The sequence below is a fragment of the Micrasema longulum genome, unplaced genomic scaffold (assembly GCF_059751315.1).
Source record: "Micrasema longulum isolate JH-2025_06_02 unplaced genomic scaffold, ASM5975131v1 h1tg000047l, whole genome shotgun sequence".
NCBI lineage: Eukaryota > Metazoa > Arthropoda > Insecta > Trichoptera > Brachycentridae > Micrasema > Micrasema longulum.
The window spans coordinates 36260-56717 of record NW_028277254.1 but is presented as its reverse complement, the minus strand read 5'-3'; the positions used below and the strand labels follow the sequence as shown (position 1 = coordinate 56717).

General features: G+C 32.0%; 1 protein-coding gene across 2 annotated transcripts in view; it reads left to right on the top strand.

The window, feature by feature from the left end:
• Positions 1 to 15336, top strand: part of LOC148285202 (ATP-dependent translocase ABCB1-like) — a 66956-nt gene extending 51620 nt beyond the window's left edge. For both annotated transcript variants that reach the window (XM_088228566.1, XM_088228573.1), the window contains 8 exons: positions 1184 to 1345; positions 2863 to 3066; positions 5315 to 5556; positions 7730 to 7889; positions 9858 to 10052; positions 11686 to 11892; positions 12867 to 13013; positions 13938 to 15336. In XM_088228566.1, coding sequence (XP_088084692.1) covers positions 1184 to 1345; positions 2863 to 3066; positions 5315 to 5556; positions 7730 to 7889; positions 9858 to 10052; positions 11686 to 11892; positions 12867 to 13013; positions 13938 to 14132 — 1512 coding nt within the window. In that variant the 3' untranslated portion in view covers positions 14133 to 15336. The remainder of the gene's footprint in view (positions 1 to 1183; positions 1346 to 2862; positions 3067 to 5314; positions 5557 to 7729; positions 7890 to 9857; positions 10053 to 11685; positions 11893 to 12866; positions 13014 to 13937) is intronic.
• Positions 15337 to 20458: the final 5122 nt, after the last annotated feature.

The window sequence follows — 20458 nt, the reverse complement described above, 5'->3', positions numbered from 1 at the left end:
TTCAGCACATAATTTTTTTTAAATTTCAATACTTATATTTTATTTATATTTGTTAATATATACAGAATAACCACGTGTATTATCGACGGTGCTTCTTACGATTATACACATTGTTTGTGAGTAAAGTATCATTATCGTATGTTACACATACATTTTTTTTCAAATATTTCGATGTAACATGTTGTGTGTCTTTCATACAATGTTCAACTTTATGTATTTTGCGAAATATAACATCGTATGTCATTAATACGATATTTTCAATAACGTCTTTTCCGAAATATAATATCGTATGTGCAATATGTGCATTTTTACAAAAAACATTTTTTTAAAGTTTTTTCATGATCCCATATGAAAAAAGATATAAAAAAAACAAATATAACCTTTTTTTCAAAACTCGTTTTATATGTACATTTATACTGGACAAAAATATACTGAGCTGAAGTTTTATATGTATATAAAGTGTTTAAAAAAAAATATTGACGCTTGAATTAGTGCAACAAGCGACGCGATATCCGTTTATCTTATGCTATTTTTTTTTAAATCAAATTTGCGTTAGACGTAAAATAATATTATTCCTTGGTTTACTCCATACAAGTTTATATGAAAATCGGGCCCTGCAAAATCAACAAAATTAATGTTTTGAAGGAAGTTAAAATGCTTGTAAGACTAATTGCACCTACAGCTAAGGCATTTTTTAGTGTTTTCGCCCATGTTTAGGTATGATTATCTGTGTTCACGTATTACACATAGAAAAAAAAGTCTGTTTATAGTAAACTTCACAAAATTTTTTTAGCGTACATATTTTAAACATATTTTAATACTTTACTTAATGCCAGTAGTTACGCCCACCTTGCTTGCCTATTTCGGGTCCTTAAGCTATAAAGTCTAAAATTGTAATCTAAATATGAAAATAATTCGTAATTTTAATAATTGTAATCTAAATATGAAAATAATTCGTAATTTTAATAATTGTAATCTAAATATGAAAATCGTCCTGATATTTGACTGAAATCATTAAAGTTGTTTAATTTTAGTTACCGGAAAAATTTTATATAAATGATTTTTTTTATTAGTTGCGTAGTACATTATTTCATTTATAAAAGGGAAGTTAATATTAACCCAAAAAAAAGGTCGAAAATAAACTAGAATTGTCACTTGAAATTATTAACGCTTTCATCCACAGATATTCATGTACGGTATAGCCGGTGAAAAGATGACGCTAAGATTAAGAGGATTGACATTCGAAGCAATGTTGAAACAAGAAATTGGATGGTTTGATGACAAAGCTAATGCAACTGGTTCTCTGTGTGCTAGGCTGTCAGCGGAAGCTAGTGCTGTGCAAGGGGTAAGTCCCTTATTTAATTGTAATTCATCTTAAATTATTTTACAACATTATTTTTGGTACGTGTATTTTGTACATACACAAATCTGGATTTCTCCCACATCAAGATTTGATATTCGCTAATAAGCGGAATGGGGAATGTTGTAGTACGTAAAGTGGCCACTTAACCCAGCCAATGACAGGTCATAAGCCCTGTAAACGCTCGAATATCCATAATCCTGAATTTGAAAAAATTCTACCTCATCTCTGTAGGGATATTAATAAAAATTAAATTATTTTTATTAGACAATCACCAAATACAGATGAAACAAGAAAAAACTATCTACACATGGTTTTGACGGAATTATATCCTAAAAAAATATTACTCAACATAAGGCTCGGGGTTCGATTCCTTGATTTCTGTACTATTAGTCGATTCGTTTACGTACATAAGCAGCTTACAAAAACAGATAAACATTCACATCCCGATTACAGGTCAAAACTGCCAAACTGCAACTTATTAGCTTTTTAAATAAATCCAAACAAACTACACCTTATCAGCCCTCCCTCTTATACACGTACATATCCATATATTTTTTTAAAGTTACAATAACTTTGTCTATAAATTAGTTAGACAATCAGGGTCAGTGCCCCGTACATGTTTACCGCCAAGTGTTTTTTTAATAGGGAAACATCACATACTACGAATACCGATAAAAACATGTGAAATGGATTTAGAAAAAAAAAATGTATTTTTAAAATCAATATGGATATTGTGGAGAAATGTTTTCATACATAATTTTTAAAATAAAAAGGTCTCCATGTTTGCCGTGACAATTTTGACATCAAGATTTGTGACGATGTTGTATTTAAATTTAAACGGTCACAAAGCTTGACATTTAACCGAATCATGACGCATTTGGGGCATGGCCAATGCAATGAACCATTTTCGCGGGAATTAAAAATTATTTTTTAAATTATGTAAATATATTTTTTATGAAAAAAAAAAAAATTTTCACTCGACAGTTTTTCATAGACCCTTATTAATTTATAATCGTAAAAAAAGTGATATTTCCTTAATCAAAGAAATTTCCCTTAGAACACATAAAATTATGCGGATTTAAACAGAAACAGAAATAATTTTTTGCCACAATTTTTTTCTTCCTTTGATAAATAATAATAATAATACCGGTAAAAATAAACGAAATGGTCAATAGAAAAACGCGACATGTTTGGCATTGGTGACGTCAAGATTCGTGACGATGTTCTATAAATATTTAAACGGTTACAAACAAAGTTCAAAATTAACATGAATCGTGACATATAAGGGGCATGGCCAAAATGATCATTTTTGCGGGAATTCAAAATTACAAATTTAAAAATATTTTTTATTTTTGACAGTATTCATAGACCCTTATTGCTTTTAAAATGTATAATAAAAAAGTGATATTTCCCTATTCCTCCGACTTCCCCGACCAATTTTATTTAATTATGTCTGTGTTGTATTTTTTTTGGTTTAATTAAAAAAAAAATAATTATAGGCAACTGGACAACGTATTGGCACAATTGTACAAGCTATCGCAACACTCCTGATATCCGTTGTGCTGGCCTTGTATTACCAGTGGAAACTCGGTTTGGTGGTTCTCTGTTTCACTCCGTTCACTCTTGTGGCCACCTATTTACACAGAACAGTGGCCATGTCGGAAAGTTTTGGATCTTCTAAAGCCATGGAAAAGAGCACCAAGGTAAGCCAACCAATTTATCAATTTATGGGAGTGTCCGATGTCTTCAGGACAACCGCTGCGCAGATTGAAACTGTGCAACTGTTTAGACCAGTAGTCGGCAAACTCATTAATCAAAAGAGCCAAAGATCAGCATTACGACGATTAAGATTTCTTTTGAGAGCCATTTTTCTTTTCGTTAAACTGTTTCCTCTTCAAAGCCAACGAACCTTACTATGCAGTGAAGATCTCCGTATTTGCTTTCTGTTTTTGGTAAATATTCTTTAAATTAGCGATGTAAAGAAAACGACAATTGTGTTGGCAATCTTGATCACTAAATCCATAACATGAAATATTTCGCCTCTTGATGAATGATGCAATGGTAAAAAGGCATCTCGAGATTAATTTTTGCTTCGAAAATAGAAAAAATAACCGTTCTCTCTTCAGTCATAATTTTAGCTCCATATGTTGAAATTTAAAAAATTTAATATAATGTTTCTCCGTGCATTCGATTACAGTATTTGCAATATCCTCAATAATTCAAAAGGCAATAGTCTTAGAAGTTCTTCTATAGAACCTGTAGACTAAATAATTTGAACAAAAATTATAACTTCCGCTGAGCCGCACTCGAGTGGCTAAAGAGCCGCATGCGGCTCGCGAGCCGTGGTTGGCCGACTACTGGTTTAGACTATACTATATGTTTGTCTCCCTAATCGATAAGTGTGAAAGCACTAAAGCTTATGATATAAATCATGAATATATATAGGTAAACAATTTCGTCACAATGTTTTGTTCTTGAAATTATTTTTGTATATTACATGTTGTTTATTAGTTAAGGTATAACTAGGTATTCAAATTTTATTTGTATAACCATTTTCTTCTCGGAGTACGCTTCTATTATATGGAATCCCTAATATAAGGTTTATATTAATAACCTAGAAAGGACACAGGAGATTTTTTTTTTAAATGAATACAAATTTGATTGTACTTCAAATGCAATTTAAACTCTGGAGTACAGAAGAGTGATTGCAGATCAACTGTTCCTATTTAAACTTCCGAATAATGTCGTAGATTACTCTATACTTATAAGTTCTTTATAATATCTTGTGCTCAACAGGACAAGATTCAAACTAAATTCAATTTGCCGCAGGACAAATTCAAGAATTATTTTTTCTATAGAGCATGTCATTATTACAATTTCGTTCCCTCCGGTCACGCAGACATTTTTCATATCTCCTATACTAAATGTAGAAGATTCCTTATAGGCGTTGATAATACGCCCAATTTATTACATAATATATTATGAGTCATTAAAAAATGATACTCAATTATACATACATATTTTATTCGCAGTTTCTAAATTACTGACGTTTCATAATTTATTTTATTTTATTACTGGGTTATTTTACTATTATTTCATGTGTACACTTGATTAATTAGGTGTGCAAAATGATTATTAACTCATTTTATAATTAAAATTTCAATGTACCCTTAGCTTCTTTATGAATTATATATAAAAAATGTTGTTTTTTTCAAATAAACACATTACATTATGTCAAGGTCCTTTAAATCATCTCAACAACTAAAATAATTAGTGTATCGTCAATAATGTTCGACTGTGGAAGTACATTCCTCCACAAACCCGAAACCGTTTTAAAGACCTAAGGTCTTTCTATCAGTTTCACTCATACAAAGTGCCAAAAACGTGGAATTCCACTGTCTTCCTTAATCTCTCCTCCTTTCCTGAAGTAATGTTTTTTTTTGTCAATAAAGGAGTTACTCTTATAAAATTTTCAATTTTATATATCGTGATTTTAATTTAATTGAACTACTTTTCAACCGTTACTTCACAAAAAATGTATTTTTGTATTTAGAATAATATAAATTTTAAATTTATAGATTTTCAATAAAGAAATATAGGTATTTGTTAAGCTAGCCATAGAATTTTCTACACCGTTTAACATTCACCATTCTGATGTTGTTTTTTTTTTTAAATAAAAAATCATTTTTTATTTACCTAAATATTTAAATTTTCAGACCATTTTTGAATAGTCGTAAATAACTTGTGGCAGAAAAATGAGAATGGTAGAGCGGGATTTGAACCTCGAACCTTTATTCGTGAGTCCACAACACTACAACGGGATCACAACCCGGTTTTTGAACATCAATATTTAAAAATTAAATCAAATTTGAATTTCAGAAACTGAAACGACGGGTATTGGAGAAACACAACTCATTGTTCATTTGTAATAAAAAGTCTGTTTTTTTATAGCTTGCAGTTGAAGTCATTAGCAATATTAGAACAGTGGCATCTTTAGGCCGTGAAAAGCAGTTTTTGAATGAATTTACTCAGGAATTAGAACCAGCGATGAAAGTTGCCAAAAAGAACACACATTACCGAGGTATTGTGTACGGTATTGCTATGAGTCTTATGTTCTTTGCATTCGCTGCATCAATGTACTATGGAGGATACTTGATAGAAAATGAAGGAGTCAAATATGCCAAGGTTTTGAAGTAAGTTTTTTTTTTAATTCTTACCTACCTACTTATAAAACAGCAAACCGTATTGGTAATGCGACTTTTTCGAGTCGACATCGGTAATTTGAGTAAATATAATTAAACACACATGGGAATTGTTTACGAAAGCGGACTGTATATTATAAAACGAATATCATTCAACTTTGCACAAAGTTGGAGTATTTGAATAAAGAAACGGAGCACGGGAATGGACCTACCTTTAATATTTGCTCCGAATCTACAAAAAGGAATATCAGCTGCCACCCGTATTAATTACCTACTAAACAGGGCTTTCTTGCGATGAGGATGTTTTTCAATATTGGCGCACTGGATGATGAAAGTTCAGTATGAATTATGATATTTGATGATTTTTTAAAATAATTTTCACGACGACGCTCATCAATTCCAAGAATTCTTATGCAATGTGATGTAATGTCAAAATTTTGTTTATAATGTCATTATATTTTTATTTTTTACAATGTATTTTTTATTAATGTTGATTATTACGTCTTAACACGGGCACAGCCTAAAAAGCCTTTATAAGTTCATGAATATGTAATCGAATGTAATTTTGAATGAAAAAATAAATAAAGTAATGTTCTAAATCCAAATGCTCTATTTTTAAAAATCTTTTTTTTTAACATTTTTTTTTGCACCACAACAGGCCAGGAGGCCTAATTACAGTAGTGAATTACATCACAGAGCACCCAGGCTTGAGAAAAATCACATTTTATTTTTTGTGTTCTCACCGGGAATCGAACCCGGAACCTTCCGTGCGTGAATCAAGCGTCTTGACCACTACACCACGGAGGCCTTCTATCTTGATGTTAGGTAGGTACCATAAGGATGGGTTTTGACCCAGGAAGAATGGGAAAGAAAGGTAATAATAGGCCAGGAATAATATTGATAATTGTTGTTTTATACCAAAGAGGTATATTATACCTAAAATAGCAGTAATATGCATAATGAGGTATTGGTGCATTTGTGTAAAAGTATAATATCATCAGAAAACATGAATAATTTAGGAACAATAAAAGTAGAGTATTATTGTACTCTGTGTCCGGGCTGAATGGAATGAAAGGGTGAAGAGTGCAGTTTTGTGAGTGAAATTGAATCAGAACCCTGGACGAGTGTTTTACACTCGATGGCTACTGGCTACTGGCAAGCAAATCCGAATAATGAAATCGAACGGAGATAAATCCGCCTTGTTGTGAAGTGGTTGTATTCGCGTTCGCCTGCCATTCTTGAGGTCCTGGGTTCGATTCCTGGCAGAGTGGACGTGAAATATTTATTTTAAATGTTATTTAAATTGAAATGTTTCATTGTTCCTGGACCGGCACCCAAAGATCTAATGATCCTTGTACCAATCTTGTTACAGTTATAGTGAGAAATCGTAAGCATTTGATCTATTTAACCATATATTAACTTCAAAATACCGAATCGAGTCACTAGAAGTACGGAGTTGTTCGCAACTACATATGTAGGTACTAACTATACGCAAAACTCTCCGATTCCGCGTTTACATTTCTTAGCCAACAAATTTACTTGTGATATAGACATTTTTAATACAACAATTATTCATTTTAAAACGTTCTTAAATGCATTGTTTAAAACTAATTATTAAAGTCGTAATATAACTTTCTTTTTCATGAGATTTTTTCTCTGTTTTCGATGTGTATTATTATTATCTTATCTCTTTATGATATTAATTTATCAAATATTTTTGTGTATTGAATATTATTTTACTATCACACATATACTTACTGTATTTTTAATTCTTACATTTATCGTCCAAAGTTTCACTTTTTATTTTTTCAAAAAAAATTGTTTTGATTTCAAATACTTTTTTTTTTGCACCACAACAGGCCAGGAGGCCCAATTACAGTGGTGAATTACACCACAGAACACCCAGGCTTGAGAAAAATCACATTTAATTTTTTTGTGTTCTCACCAGGAATCGAACCCGGAACCTTTCGTGTGTGAGTCAAGCGTCTTGACCACTACACCACGTGTTGTTTATTTTTAAAATTATTACTTACTATGTTTGTACTTACCTGTATATTTTTTTGTGAATATTGGGCGAATTGTAAAATTAAATAAATAAATATCAACTAGGATTTATTATGTAATAATAAGTACCTACTAGTTATCTTCGTGTTTATATTTGCAGAGTATCCCAAGTTTTAATCATGAGTACCATGTCTATTGCTAATGCTCTTGCATTTGCTCCGAATCTACAAAAAGGAATATCAGCTGCCACCCGTATTATTTATCTACTAAACAGGACACCCAAGATTGTCGATCCACCGAACAAAAGTCTTACATATTTCGTAAGTTTGTTTCTATACATAAAAAAGGGGAATAACCCGCTAAGCCTTATTTTTTAGAGGCTTACCAGCTGGTGGGAAGTAGAGGATGTGGAAGGAAGTTATGAAATTACGCTACAATAACCAGACCAATTGATAAAAAAATCCTTCATGGATTTTTGTCTTGCAACTGGCGGGAATCGAACCAGCGACGCCGGTTTCACAGTTGGTCATCTTACCAACTGTGCCATGGCGCCTGGCATTTATCAAACATTTCGCACCCCTCCGCCCAGAGAGCCACAAGTGTGTTGAACTGAGAAAAATGACTGTTACCACAGATCAATATAAAACAATTTACTGGATATAATTATTCTGTGATGTACATTCAATAACAACAATTACTCATTAAAAAATATCTTTAATTGTTAATTTTGACACTCAATAAACATGTTATTACTATCACATTTCATATGATGAAAGTCTTAAAGATTATAGATAAATATCATGTTAGAGTATAATTGTGCGGTCCGCCTGGGGTGTTATAATGAACTTTTCAGCTATGGCAGTTTGGCACAGTGTACTACATTCTAAAAACAAAAAACAAAACAAACCATTACGGCGTTTTGCCGTAGAGGTAGGCAGAGAGGATAGAATGCCATATCACTCTGTCTTTGCATACACTTCTTCTACATTTATACATCATCTCATGCACGCACGCCGATTATTCCTAATTTTGACATGTCCATTTTCAATGTCGTGCCAAATCTTTCTCGGTCTTCCCCGCTTCTGCATCCATCAACATTCGCATCGTAAATCTTTTTAGCCGTTTTTTTGCAGTCCATTCGCTCTACATGTCAAAATCAACGCAACACTCCTTTCTTGCACGCACATTGAAAATTGTATTCAATCTAATATGTACTTGACTCAAAACACAGTTTTTTTATACTTATGGCACCCTTGTTGCGGGGTGCGATTTATGTAGCCTACATTTTGAATTAATGTAAGAAATAGTAAAATGATGGGGACAAAAGTAAGCTTAATGCTCAAAATATGATCTCTCCAGCGAATAAATGGTAAAACTGTGAGATTCACCCAGAAACTGATGCCCCCTGTCCTTTGACCTACTATCGTCTTAATAACAGAGCAGAGTCATACATTTTCTGTATGTAAACATCCAAACATCCAAAAAAACTGATTACCTAGCGCAGACATCAAATTGCTGACAGTCAGGGAAATAAAATATGACCTCAAATTCTCCACTCGGAAGACGAGAAAACAATTAAGACAATTATTTTAAAGCCGTGAAGCCCTTACTACAAGCATTTAGTCAAACAGTCAGTTAATCAGTTGGGAACTGTCACATACATCCTTTCAAGGTAATGCCACTGCATGGCATAACCAATACTATTTTAAATATCATCAACTTTTCTGCTCACTCAAATTTAAAATACACATTTGGTCATAATATTCATAATTACAATACGCGTTATTCAAGGAATCTGTATGTGTCTAAGTTTCGCTCAACAAAGTTTGGCAGTAGGTCCTTGGAAAATATTGGCCATTCCGAATATAATAAACTGCCTGATGAGCTAAGACACGAAAAACTGAATAAAAAATCCAGAAGTGTCGCAATTAAAAAATATTTCTTAAATCTTTTTGATATTGATATTTATTAATGTAGTTTATATAAGATGGTGTTTTATGTTTCTTGTGCAATAATGTTTTCTTTTTAATTCGGATGTATTAATTTGTATGATATTATGTATTGTCAAAAAAATGTTTTCTCTTATGTACGGTCCCAAATGAGTTTTTAATAACTCCTGGGAGTATAATATGTATTTTTTGTGTTATATGTTTTATTAATAATAAAAATAAAAATAAGTTTTACTTGTTATTTGTTACTGTTCCAAAAAATAAATAAATTGTGGAGATCTTATGCAAAGATGCATTTTTTTACTGTGTACTAATTTTATGATATCTTTCTCTCCACAGAAAGCTGAGGGTGATGTCAATTTCAAGGATGTAGATTTTGCTTATCCTACGAGACCACATATCCAAGTCCTGAAATCACTTTGTCTAACAGCCTCCGCTGGAAAAACCATAGCTCTAGTTGGCTCGAGTGGATGCGGTAAATCTACTTGCATACAACTTCTTGAAAGGTTTTATGATCCGCTTGGAGGAAAAGTGGTAAGTACTTAAAATTTAGTAAACACTTTGTAACCCGGAGCCGTGTAAACACGTGATTATATAACCACGCGTTGTGTCCCGGACCCGCGTTTTAACGTGATTTACCAGCTGTTCAAAAAAGTGCATTTTATTGACATCTAGTGACTTTTATTAGTACTTTTTTGCTGCTGGTAAACTACGTAAAAACACGGGACCGGGATACAACGCATGGTTATTACAATCACGTGTTTACACGGCTCCGGGATACAAAGCACAAAAAAGGAGTGAGGCCGTGTTGTATATGTGCGAACATTGCAATGTGGCTCTCCATAAAGGCCAATGTTGGCAAAACTATCATACAAAAATGACTTAATAAATTGTTTCAAATAAATATAAGAAGTTTCAATTGATTTAACCCAGTATTTTCATAATTATATTACGTTTAAGAAACCCTTCACAAAGCATGAAATTTCACAAAAAAGGGCCGGGCACAGGGTAAATTCTATGTGTATTCGGCCGGCACTCAAAGTGTTAATAATTATTATTTTTAATCCCCTTTTAGATTTGAATACTTCAGTTTCATCAAATCTTAAACGAGAAATATTAAAGCGATCTTCATTTAATTTACATGTTAAATAATAGCCTCGGAAAATCCTGAAAAAGGAAATCAAGTGGAGATAAGTCCGCCTAGCAGGTAGTGGTTGGCGAGTTCACCTACCATGCTTGAGGTCCTAGGTTCGACTCCTGGCAGGGTTGACATGAAATATTGATTTCAAATGTGGTTCTACACTGCAATGTTACATAGTCCCTGAACGAGCACCTGAAGCGTAAGACTGGTCACCTTACTTTCTATGTAACAAAAATGATCAAGATACACTGATATTGGAGCATCAATAAGATTGAGAAATATTTTTTTATAACATTCTAAACAATAATTAATAATAAAAATAATGTGACCTCACTGGGGTTACCCGTGCCGAGGACACTTAACAACATACTTTTTTTTAAATGTACAAAGAAGACTTAATATACAGAGAGAAATAACAAAATGTTCAGACAGTTGCAAACACTACGTACTTTTGTTCATATAAGTAAAACCACAATTATTGTGACCCAATTGTGATATCTAAATAAAATATGTATGTATGTAGACTCTCCAGAACAATTCTTATAGAGAAACGCTTAAATTTTGTCTTAAAAAAAAAATTGTGAATGTAATGGAATAACAAATGTGTACCTTTTCAAAACTATCCAAATCTTATCTGGCTTTATCAAAGGTGCATATGGTTGCAGTTTTTGAAAGGGAGAAAATTTGCACTCAAATACTGCATGGATTTTCTAATGAGTGAAAACAAGTCACGAATCACAGGAGGCATGAGTGTTATTCCATATATTATCCGTTTAAAGTAATTTATTATTTTTTGTGAAACTGTATTACATATCTGTATGTTTTTTTAAAAAATGCATTTAAAAATAACATGACTATTTAATACCTTTATGGCTAACGGTTTTTAAAATTCCGCCCTTTGAATTTAATTATCTGATAGCTGCAAATCAAATTTCGCTATGATTGTTATTGATCTAGCTGTGACCGGGTACATTTTGTAGCCTTTGAATATGTGGGTATAATAGCAAAATGTATTTTTCATTTCAGTATTTGGACAAAGAGCCTATTGATGATCTCCTCATGGCTGATTTACGAAGAAACTTGGGAATCGTATCTCAGGAACCAATATTGTTTGATAGAACGATCGGTGAAAATATCGCATACGGTGATAATTCCAGAATACCTTCGCAACAGGATATTATCAAGGCAGCGAGTGATGCAAATATCCACAACTTTATAAGCTCTTTACCACTGGTAAGAAAACATTAGGTGATTTTGTTTTTCAATATGCCACGATATTTTTATTCCATGTTTTGTGTATACAGGTGTTTGTTAAACCCTGTCACATCCGAAACCATGATTATTGGTATGAGCAAGAAAACATATTGGCGTATAAAAAAAATAGTAGCGTTTTAAAACTAAAAAAAAAACAAATGGTTACTTACGGAAAACGGGAAAGTGGAGGGGGTTGTCACCCTATTTTACCACGCTATTTTGGGCAGTAACTTAAAAAAATACAAATAAAACAATATGTCTTTGTATTTTAATTTGAAACTATCCAGTCATTTTATCTAGAATATCTTGTTTCGTTACTTAGTATCGTTGCGTAGTCTAACCAAAATAAGCTAGCTCACTTTTTAATTACGTCTTTGATGCACAGAAAAAATATTTATTTTAGCACTTGTACAATTCAAGTTCACTTTTTAACACGATGCTTTTGCATTAGCCAAATGAAATTTTCAGGGTTACTTCTCCATAAATAAGAGTAGTTTTTAAAATAGGATGTAGAAATTTTTTTACATCTTTAAAAGTTAGTTGAAAAAATAGTTTTGCATATTTTTTGGAAAAGATTATTTTTTATTTGGAATTAAATCAAATAAAGACTCAAAACTGTATTGTTAGATAAAAGACTTACTATTGAACTACTTGCAAAAAAAATTACTATCGTATACTTACTAGTTTAGCTACACTTGGGACATCCAGCCTAAAATCGGATTTTTACTAAAAATTCTTAAAAATTCTTAAAAATCTGAATAACTTGAATATAATAACGACTGAATATCGTTGAACATACATGGGGGTTAAATCGATAGACATTAAGGTCCCCTATCGCTCTGCCACTGATGATCCGCCCCTCCAGTTACCGGCTGTATAATTATAAATTATAAATTAATTTAGCGTTTTTTTCTTTAAAATCCAAATTAAATACTTAGTTTGAATGATTTTAGGGTTACGAAACTCGTTTAGGCAGTAAAGGCGCACAGCTATCTGGTGGACAGAAACAAAGGGTTGCTATTGCGAGAGCCCTACTTAGGAATCCACGGGTACTGTTGCTGGATGAAGCTACATCAGCCCTGGATACTGAAAGTGAAAAGGTAACAATAACATTACAATGTTCAAAGTACTGTGATAATTTATTCATGTCACATTTCCCATTCATTATTAAGAATTTATATTATGTTCATAATATGGAAGTTCAGTGGTTTTTTAACATTTTTTTATTTTTTAATAGACACTATTAAACTAAGCCAAAACTATTATTGTTTTATTTTACGTATCGCATTGTCAACGCTATGATTTTTTAAAGTTTTGTATTTCTGAAATTACTCCGCGTGTGACGACTCGAGTTTTTTTCCCCTTCTTCTCGGGCAGTTCTGCCGATCGGTCCGTTGACCTACCGTAAACCGGAAATCTTTCACAACTTTCCGATCATTTTTAGATTCATATGAACTAGTGACGTCGTTCAAAGTAGTATTTTTTATCATTTTTTTTCATACATTTTCAAGAAACTTTGCTACACAATTTAATGCTCTAATTTTTACCTCGCCTAAGAAAACATTTCTTTATATCCAATTTTCCCATAGGGCTGAACTTCCCCGTTGAGAAAACATAAAACTTTAAAAAAAATAAATTTTTTTTGCCGAATATTTGTTTTGAAAATTCAAGCAGATTAAATCGTTGTGAAAAATAGTATGTTCCATTATGTAGTGATTGCGGGAATGTATGATTAGAAAACAAATAGTCAGGAAGTGATCACACTATAAAATGTTTCCTTGAAACATGTTTACTATGATTTTTTTTTAATTTGCACATTTTAGAGAAGCTTCGCCGTACAATTAAATAAATGCATGGTTATCACGTTGAAGAAGACATTTTAAAATTCGATTCTGTTTATCACTTAACTTTCTGAATATACTTTTTTTATTTTTAATGAATCATTAAATTTAATTTATTTTGTCGTTGAAATAGCAAATGATTTTTTCAAATGTGCTAACATAATTTTATTGTTTTATTTAAAGGTTGTTCAAGAAGCTCTAGACAAAGCCAAGTTAGGACGTACTTGTATCACTATCGCCCACCGGCTTAGCACAATCAAAGATTCTGATCTTATATGTGTGTTTAATGAGGGAGTTGTAGCAGAATCCGGAACACACACACAACTCATGGAGATGAAAGGCATTTATTACCGACTGCAAAACCAAAAAAGCCTCTAAATATCGTTCAGAAGATATTAATTTATCACGACTTACAATTTAAATACCAATTACAAAAATGATTAAGAATTATTCTGCCGTGCAAACCATAGAAAGGGATGTATGTAAGGTAAAAGTGGGATAGTCGCCACACTTTTTAAAAAATACGATTTTTCGACAAATTTATGAATTAAACTGTCTGATACTTTTGTGGTGTTTAGTTTACCTATTAGGTAATATTATACATGTGTAAAAAGTGTAGTATTTATTGTATTTTTTTTCGCAAGAAATTATTTTCGCAACCCCTATGAATGAGAATAGTTACCTACTCTATGGAATAGATGCCTCTATATTATTTTGACTGGTGGGATAGTTGCATTATGAAATCAATTAAAACAATATTTTTTAAATGTTACTTTATTTTGTCACAATTTTTGGCACTTAAAAATAACATTGTAATTAATTCAGTTCACCAATTTTATGCCTAATAACTAATACGAAAGCTTTTTTTTCATTTACAGAAGTTTAGCCCGTCTACGTTGATTACAGATATTTCCGTACAAAGTACAACTCTCGTGAAGCCACTTCCTGCACATAATACATTGTGTGCAATCCACCATAGATTTAGTTTTCCGGAAATTTTCAAAAAAAATTACGAATTCATAATCACTTTCTCGTGACAACTGGAGGGAGATAATTTCCAACGGCATTACAACAGGCTATTATTGACATTGTCTCTCCTTTTTCTCCTGATGTGATTGAGGTGCTAGCCTTTGCGCCTTTCGTAGCTATGACTTTTCCAGGTGAATTGTTTAACTTGGCCACAGTCTCATCGCTATTAAAAATACGATCTGGTTTTCTAGTAAATCATGCTACGTCATTACTTCTAGCAAAATTACTTCTAGTGGTTAAGTCCTTGCGCTCGAGCAATGGACAATCTGGATGGCGTTCTAAAAAAGGTCTTAGCCGATGTAGTCCAACTTTGCGAGTGTCATAGTTGAAATTTGTCTTAATACTAAGTTTATCAGCAAAGTTGAACACCAGACTCTGTAGCATATCTCTTGTCAAAGGAAAACCCGCTTTCTCTTTTTTTGGATATGCACAACGAGTCGTTTTTCGTTTTTCTGAAAAAAAGAGATATTAATCAATTGATAGGTAGTTCATTTGAAAGAAATGATTAATGTTAACAAACGAGCTAGACAAAATGTGGGCAAAGAAAAAGAAATGTATCATCTCGCCCTTTATCTCTGGCCTAAAAGTTGACATAACTCGTTTGTTTACATTTATTATTTCTTTCAAACAAACAGTGTATAGCATAACAAAAGTAAAAACATACAATTAATCATTATAATTACCAACCTAAAGTAAATTTTTCAGTATTTTGTTTCTCAAATCGCCTCTTAAATGTGCTGACTGGTATGCCATACTGACGGGATGTTTCATTTATTCTAAGAGTCTTTTCTTTAAGAGCATCTTCGATCCATATGGCTCTTAGTCTTGCTCTGATTTTGCGTACGTATTTGCATGGCATTGCTAGAAAATAAAAATTGATATGGGATAGATGCCCCTAAGGGCAACTATACTCACGAGGACTGGGGCATCTATCCTTTATGGAGGGGATAGACGCCCTTAAATATGTGAAAAAAGTTTTTAAAAAAATACTAAAACAATAGTACAAACTTTGCATTTAGTGTATACATTGATCGTAGACATAAAAATACTATCACTTACATCATACACTCAAAAGTTCCCAGCGAAATAATAAAGTAGGAAATCGAAATCCAGTAGTCGTTCGTTCGTAATCACCTATTTGACACGTTCCTTACTCATACGAACGTCACAACGCGATGCACTGGGCAGACTGGCGGAGAGCGGGGTAGAGCTTTGTTTTAAAGCAAAAATCGGCAGTGTAATAGTTATGCATATCTCTACATGATAACCGTGGCATCTATCCCCTGCGGCAACTATCCCACTTTTACCCTATACATTTGATACATATGTATTTAATAATTTTATGGTTAAAATAATAATAAATTTAATTTTACATATTTAAAATAAATATTAAGTAGGATGCCATATTCATTTTTAGTGCCTAATTAATATTTTTTATTTAATCTGAACTAATTTCGTTTTCTTATGCGTGCCCATCTTAGAAAGTGAAATTATTTTCAATTAACCCTTTTCTTGGCAATGCATCATATAGGATACATATAATGATCTCATTTTTTCTCATGAACTAAAACACAAGTAAAACTGCATTCAATTAAAACTGCTTTACAATTTTTTTATTCTTAACAGCATTATCAAAATTCATAAAAAAACTTTGATTCCAGAAAAATTATTGTTTAAAAAATAAATAAAATGCATTCTTATAATTTACCCAAATATTTTAATTTGGTGACCTTTTTTGGCGAGTCAAAAATAACTCACTGTTAGAAAATGAAAACCATGTTGGGGTAGAGTGGGGCTCAAACCTCGGACCTCTGATCCGCGAGCCCGCAACACTAGCCACGGGACCACAATCCGATTCAAAATATATTTGTGTTTGCGATGATGAAGCCCTTTCAACCATCACATGTGTACATAAATATTTTTTCGATCTGCCAAGATGAGGGTTGGGCCTTTCATATTGTTTTAATGTTGCAATTCCTTTGAAATATAACTAACGGTTGTAGGTATAAAAAAATCCTCCAGAAAAAAACACTAATCCCCTTATGTGCTAGCACAATTTGGGCAGTGAATGATAAATATTTTAGTATACAATTGTTTTTGGGTATTAGAATAATTTCTGGTGCATATTTCCATTTGGAAACCTTATTTAAGGTTTTAAAATTCCTAGAGCTGTGTATATTATAAATCACATTTATTTTTCAGAGATTCATGTGTGTTTTTAATTAAGTTGGTTTTAAACCACTGAGTAATTATTGATTAAAAATAGTTTTTTTCAATAATTTTATTTTATTTTTCCAACAAGTGGATTGAATAAAATGATCAAATAATGTATCAAAATAAGTGTAAATACTAGTTTATACTGTAATATTTATGAAAAAACTTTATATTTTCAAAATAAAATAGTTTTTATGTGTGTGCTTATTAAAAACATGTATACATACTACTTGTATTAACTTTTTTTATAAATTGTCATAAAAAAAGTGCATTGATTTTTTATTTATTTTGAATTTTCTTTTTCCCATTCCCTCCTAAGCGGAGCATGTGGTCATCACCACACACCTCTAAGAGATCCTATCACCAGCCAGAGCTTTTGCCCCTCCCATGTGAATTCTATCTCTCTTAAGTTCCGCCAAATACAGCGGGACGACTGTCATCGATGGCCTTAAGAATTTAAGGGATTATTTTCAAATAAATTTATTAGATATTTTTTTTGTTTATAAATTTAAAATCGGATTTAAAAGTCATTTCATTTCATTTTAAAATATGTACATATTGCCCGTCATTTTCATTTTGAATTAAAATAAGTAGTTACATTGTACAATTTCTGGAAGGTTTTTCTAGAAAGGTTAAATTAAAACTAAGTAAAGTAATAAATTTACATTGAAAATTTAATGTACAATCAATTTTTTTTTTTTTAAATTAAATAAAAATAATAATTAAGGACAGCAGAAGGTTTAAAGAAGAGGCAACTTGAAAAGACCCTCTTTAGACACCCTAAGTGAAAGCAACCAATCCAGATCCACCGCTGGACAAACAAGACTTGTTGGAAAAGGTTACTCTGGATGGATGAATATCTATGCTGGCGAGCTCATACTAATGAATTAAGCCGCAAAATATTTTTCAGTCTACACTCACTTAGAAGGTTGCGAAAATTCTTACCCTTTAATACTAAATGCACTCTTGTACAAGCATTACTACTACTTTTGCCGCGCACATCGTGATGTCGCCGAGTAATGTTGCACGATGGGAAAAAATATAATTATAACATAAATGTAAGGATAAAAAAAAGCAATCTGTTAATTTCTCTAAAATTTTATTGTGGACGCGAAAATATTGATTGACACAACAGAGTAGATAAGTACAGGGTCATTTAATTAGAGTAATTGAATTAATGAACTTTAAACTTAAAATATAAAACAAATTTTATTTTACATAAAACTGATATTTTTATATCATATTAAATAATATTTGATGTTTTGAAGATAATGTCCGTCAAATGTCCACCACAGAGTTGTTTAATCTGAGATCTAATTTTCATTAGTTCTCTCATTAGATGAGCAAAGTAGGGTAAAAAAAATTACTACTCTGGCAACACTAACGAAATTTCTATTTTGTTTCTTCGACAATCTGTCTGATGGAAAAATAATTAAATTTTTAAGTAATGCATTTGTTACATACACATTCATTTGCTAATGACACATGAAATGTGATTGCATCCTGTTTCTTTAAGATCCTAGCAGTATTTCTACACTTAAAAATAACACAACACGGCATAGTTGAATTCAAATCATGAGTTACGTACTGAGCGACGTCTACAAAGAAACTAATGGGTCAAAACGTAAACCTACTCATTTATGAGTAGTTTAGTCGCTTTCCGTTTGATGTGCGTATGCAATTTCTGCACTATTCTTAATTCTATGCTGCCGACATAGAGATACTACTAACCTAATTAGATAATTTATTAAGTTATCTAATAATTTGACAATCCGTTTCAATGAAAAATTGAAATGTTCCCACTTCTGATTGATTTTTGTTCGCATCTGAGCACCGAGGGCCGGTAAATTCAACAGACAATTACTTTCAAACATATTTTCTCATGTACAATAAATTGTAATAGACTTTTGTGAAATAAATAGGTACTATGTCAGAAACAATTACCACGAAATATTTTATAAATTATAAGTAGTTCACTTTTTCTGGAAATAAATGAAAAATGATGCGTTATTTCAAATAATTTTGAAAATTTTCATTTTCACACAATATCATTATATTTTTTTGTTATTCGATGTTTACTTATAGGATACAAATTACAAATATAAAACATTGGCACGCCATGCGAAATTGGACTAAACCATACATTATTAGAACTTATACATTTTAACCACAGACTACAGATATCTTTTTTAACTATGATTGATTTGGCAGCAGTGCTTCTCTTTGAATCATAAAGAAAAGGTAGAGTTTTATTTGGTAAAGCCTTGTTTACACGAGGACAAAACAATGGATATGACAATATTGTCATGTCCCGGCTCCGTGGACAGCCTTGACCGCGCAGAACTAAAGCCTTGTTTACACGTAGACAATACAATACTGTTTTGTCCCAAGATTCGACCATTGTCCACGTGTAAACAGTAATTTGTAGGACAAGACTTTGTCTCTGGACATCGCCTCCGAGATACACGGGCAGGCCGGGAACAAATTATCCTCCGCGGAACAATCATTACCCCCACCACCGCACGCAGGACTCTACTAATTTCCACGTGTAAACAGCAATTGTAGGACAAAATCATGTCTCGGGACATCGCCACCGAGATAGACAGACTAGCTATTTCGGTGGAACAATTATTACCCCCACCACCGCGCGCGGCCGCCAGCGGGAGTTTTTCGAAAAAAGATAAGAAATATGTGGAATTTCGAGCAACGGAATAATACATTTTCGTTTATCAACGAGGACATTAGCAGGAATTTTAAACACAAAAAACTTAATATCTAGCAGCACTTACTATGCATATAAAATAGGTTAAAGTTTAGTAAATAAGCATATCAGAGTACAATATATGAAAACAAGTAAAACGATTTGTTGTTTTAACCTAAACTAATACCCGTATGCAGAGACAAAACTTAAGGTGAGGAAAGTACATTCTAATTTCAAATGCAGAAAATAACCCGAAGGTGAAGACAATAGAATGTTCTTTCCTCACCTTAAGGTTTGTCTCCGCATACGGGCATTAGTGATATTATGCTCTTATTTTGAATTTTCATTCAGATTGTTTTGTTAATTATTTTATTAATTAATGTTCAATTTTAAATAAACTTAATTTATTTTTTGTTATTACTATTATACTAACTTAAATCAATGTAAATGCAAATTTATAAAATGTCAGTTTTTGTAAGTATTCGAAAGATGATCCTAGCAATATTTTTTTGTTTACTCTTACTTCTACTTTAATTCATAATTCTTCATTTTGTTTTCCTTCAATCCAGTGTATACCCTTTTCGTCTTATTAATATTATGTATACATGCTATTTAATAAGAATGTTTTTTTTTGCTGCCCTGAGTTTCGAAAGTCCTGAATAATAAGTCACTGGGATACATATACAGCAAGATAAATAAAAAAATCTTAATACCTGCATACCTCAAATTGTACTTATCACAAGAAATTATGCCACTACTA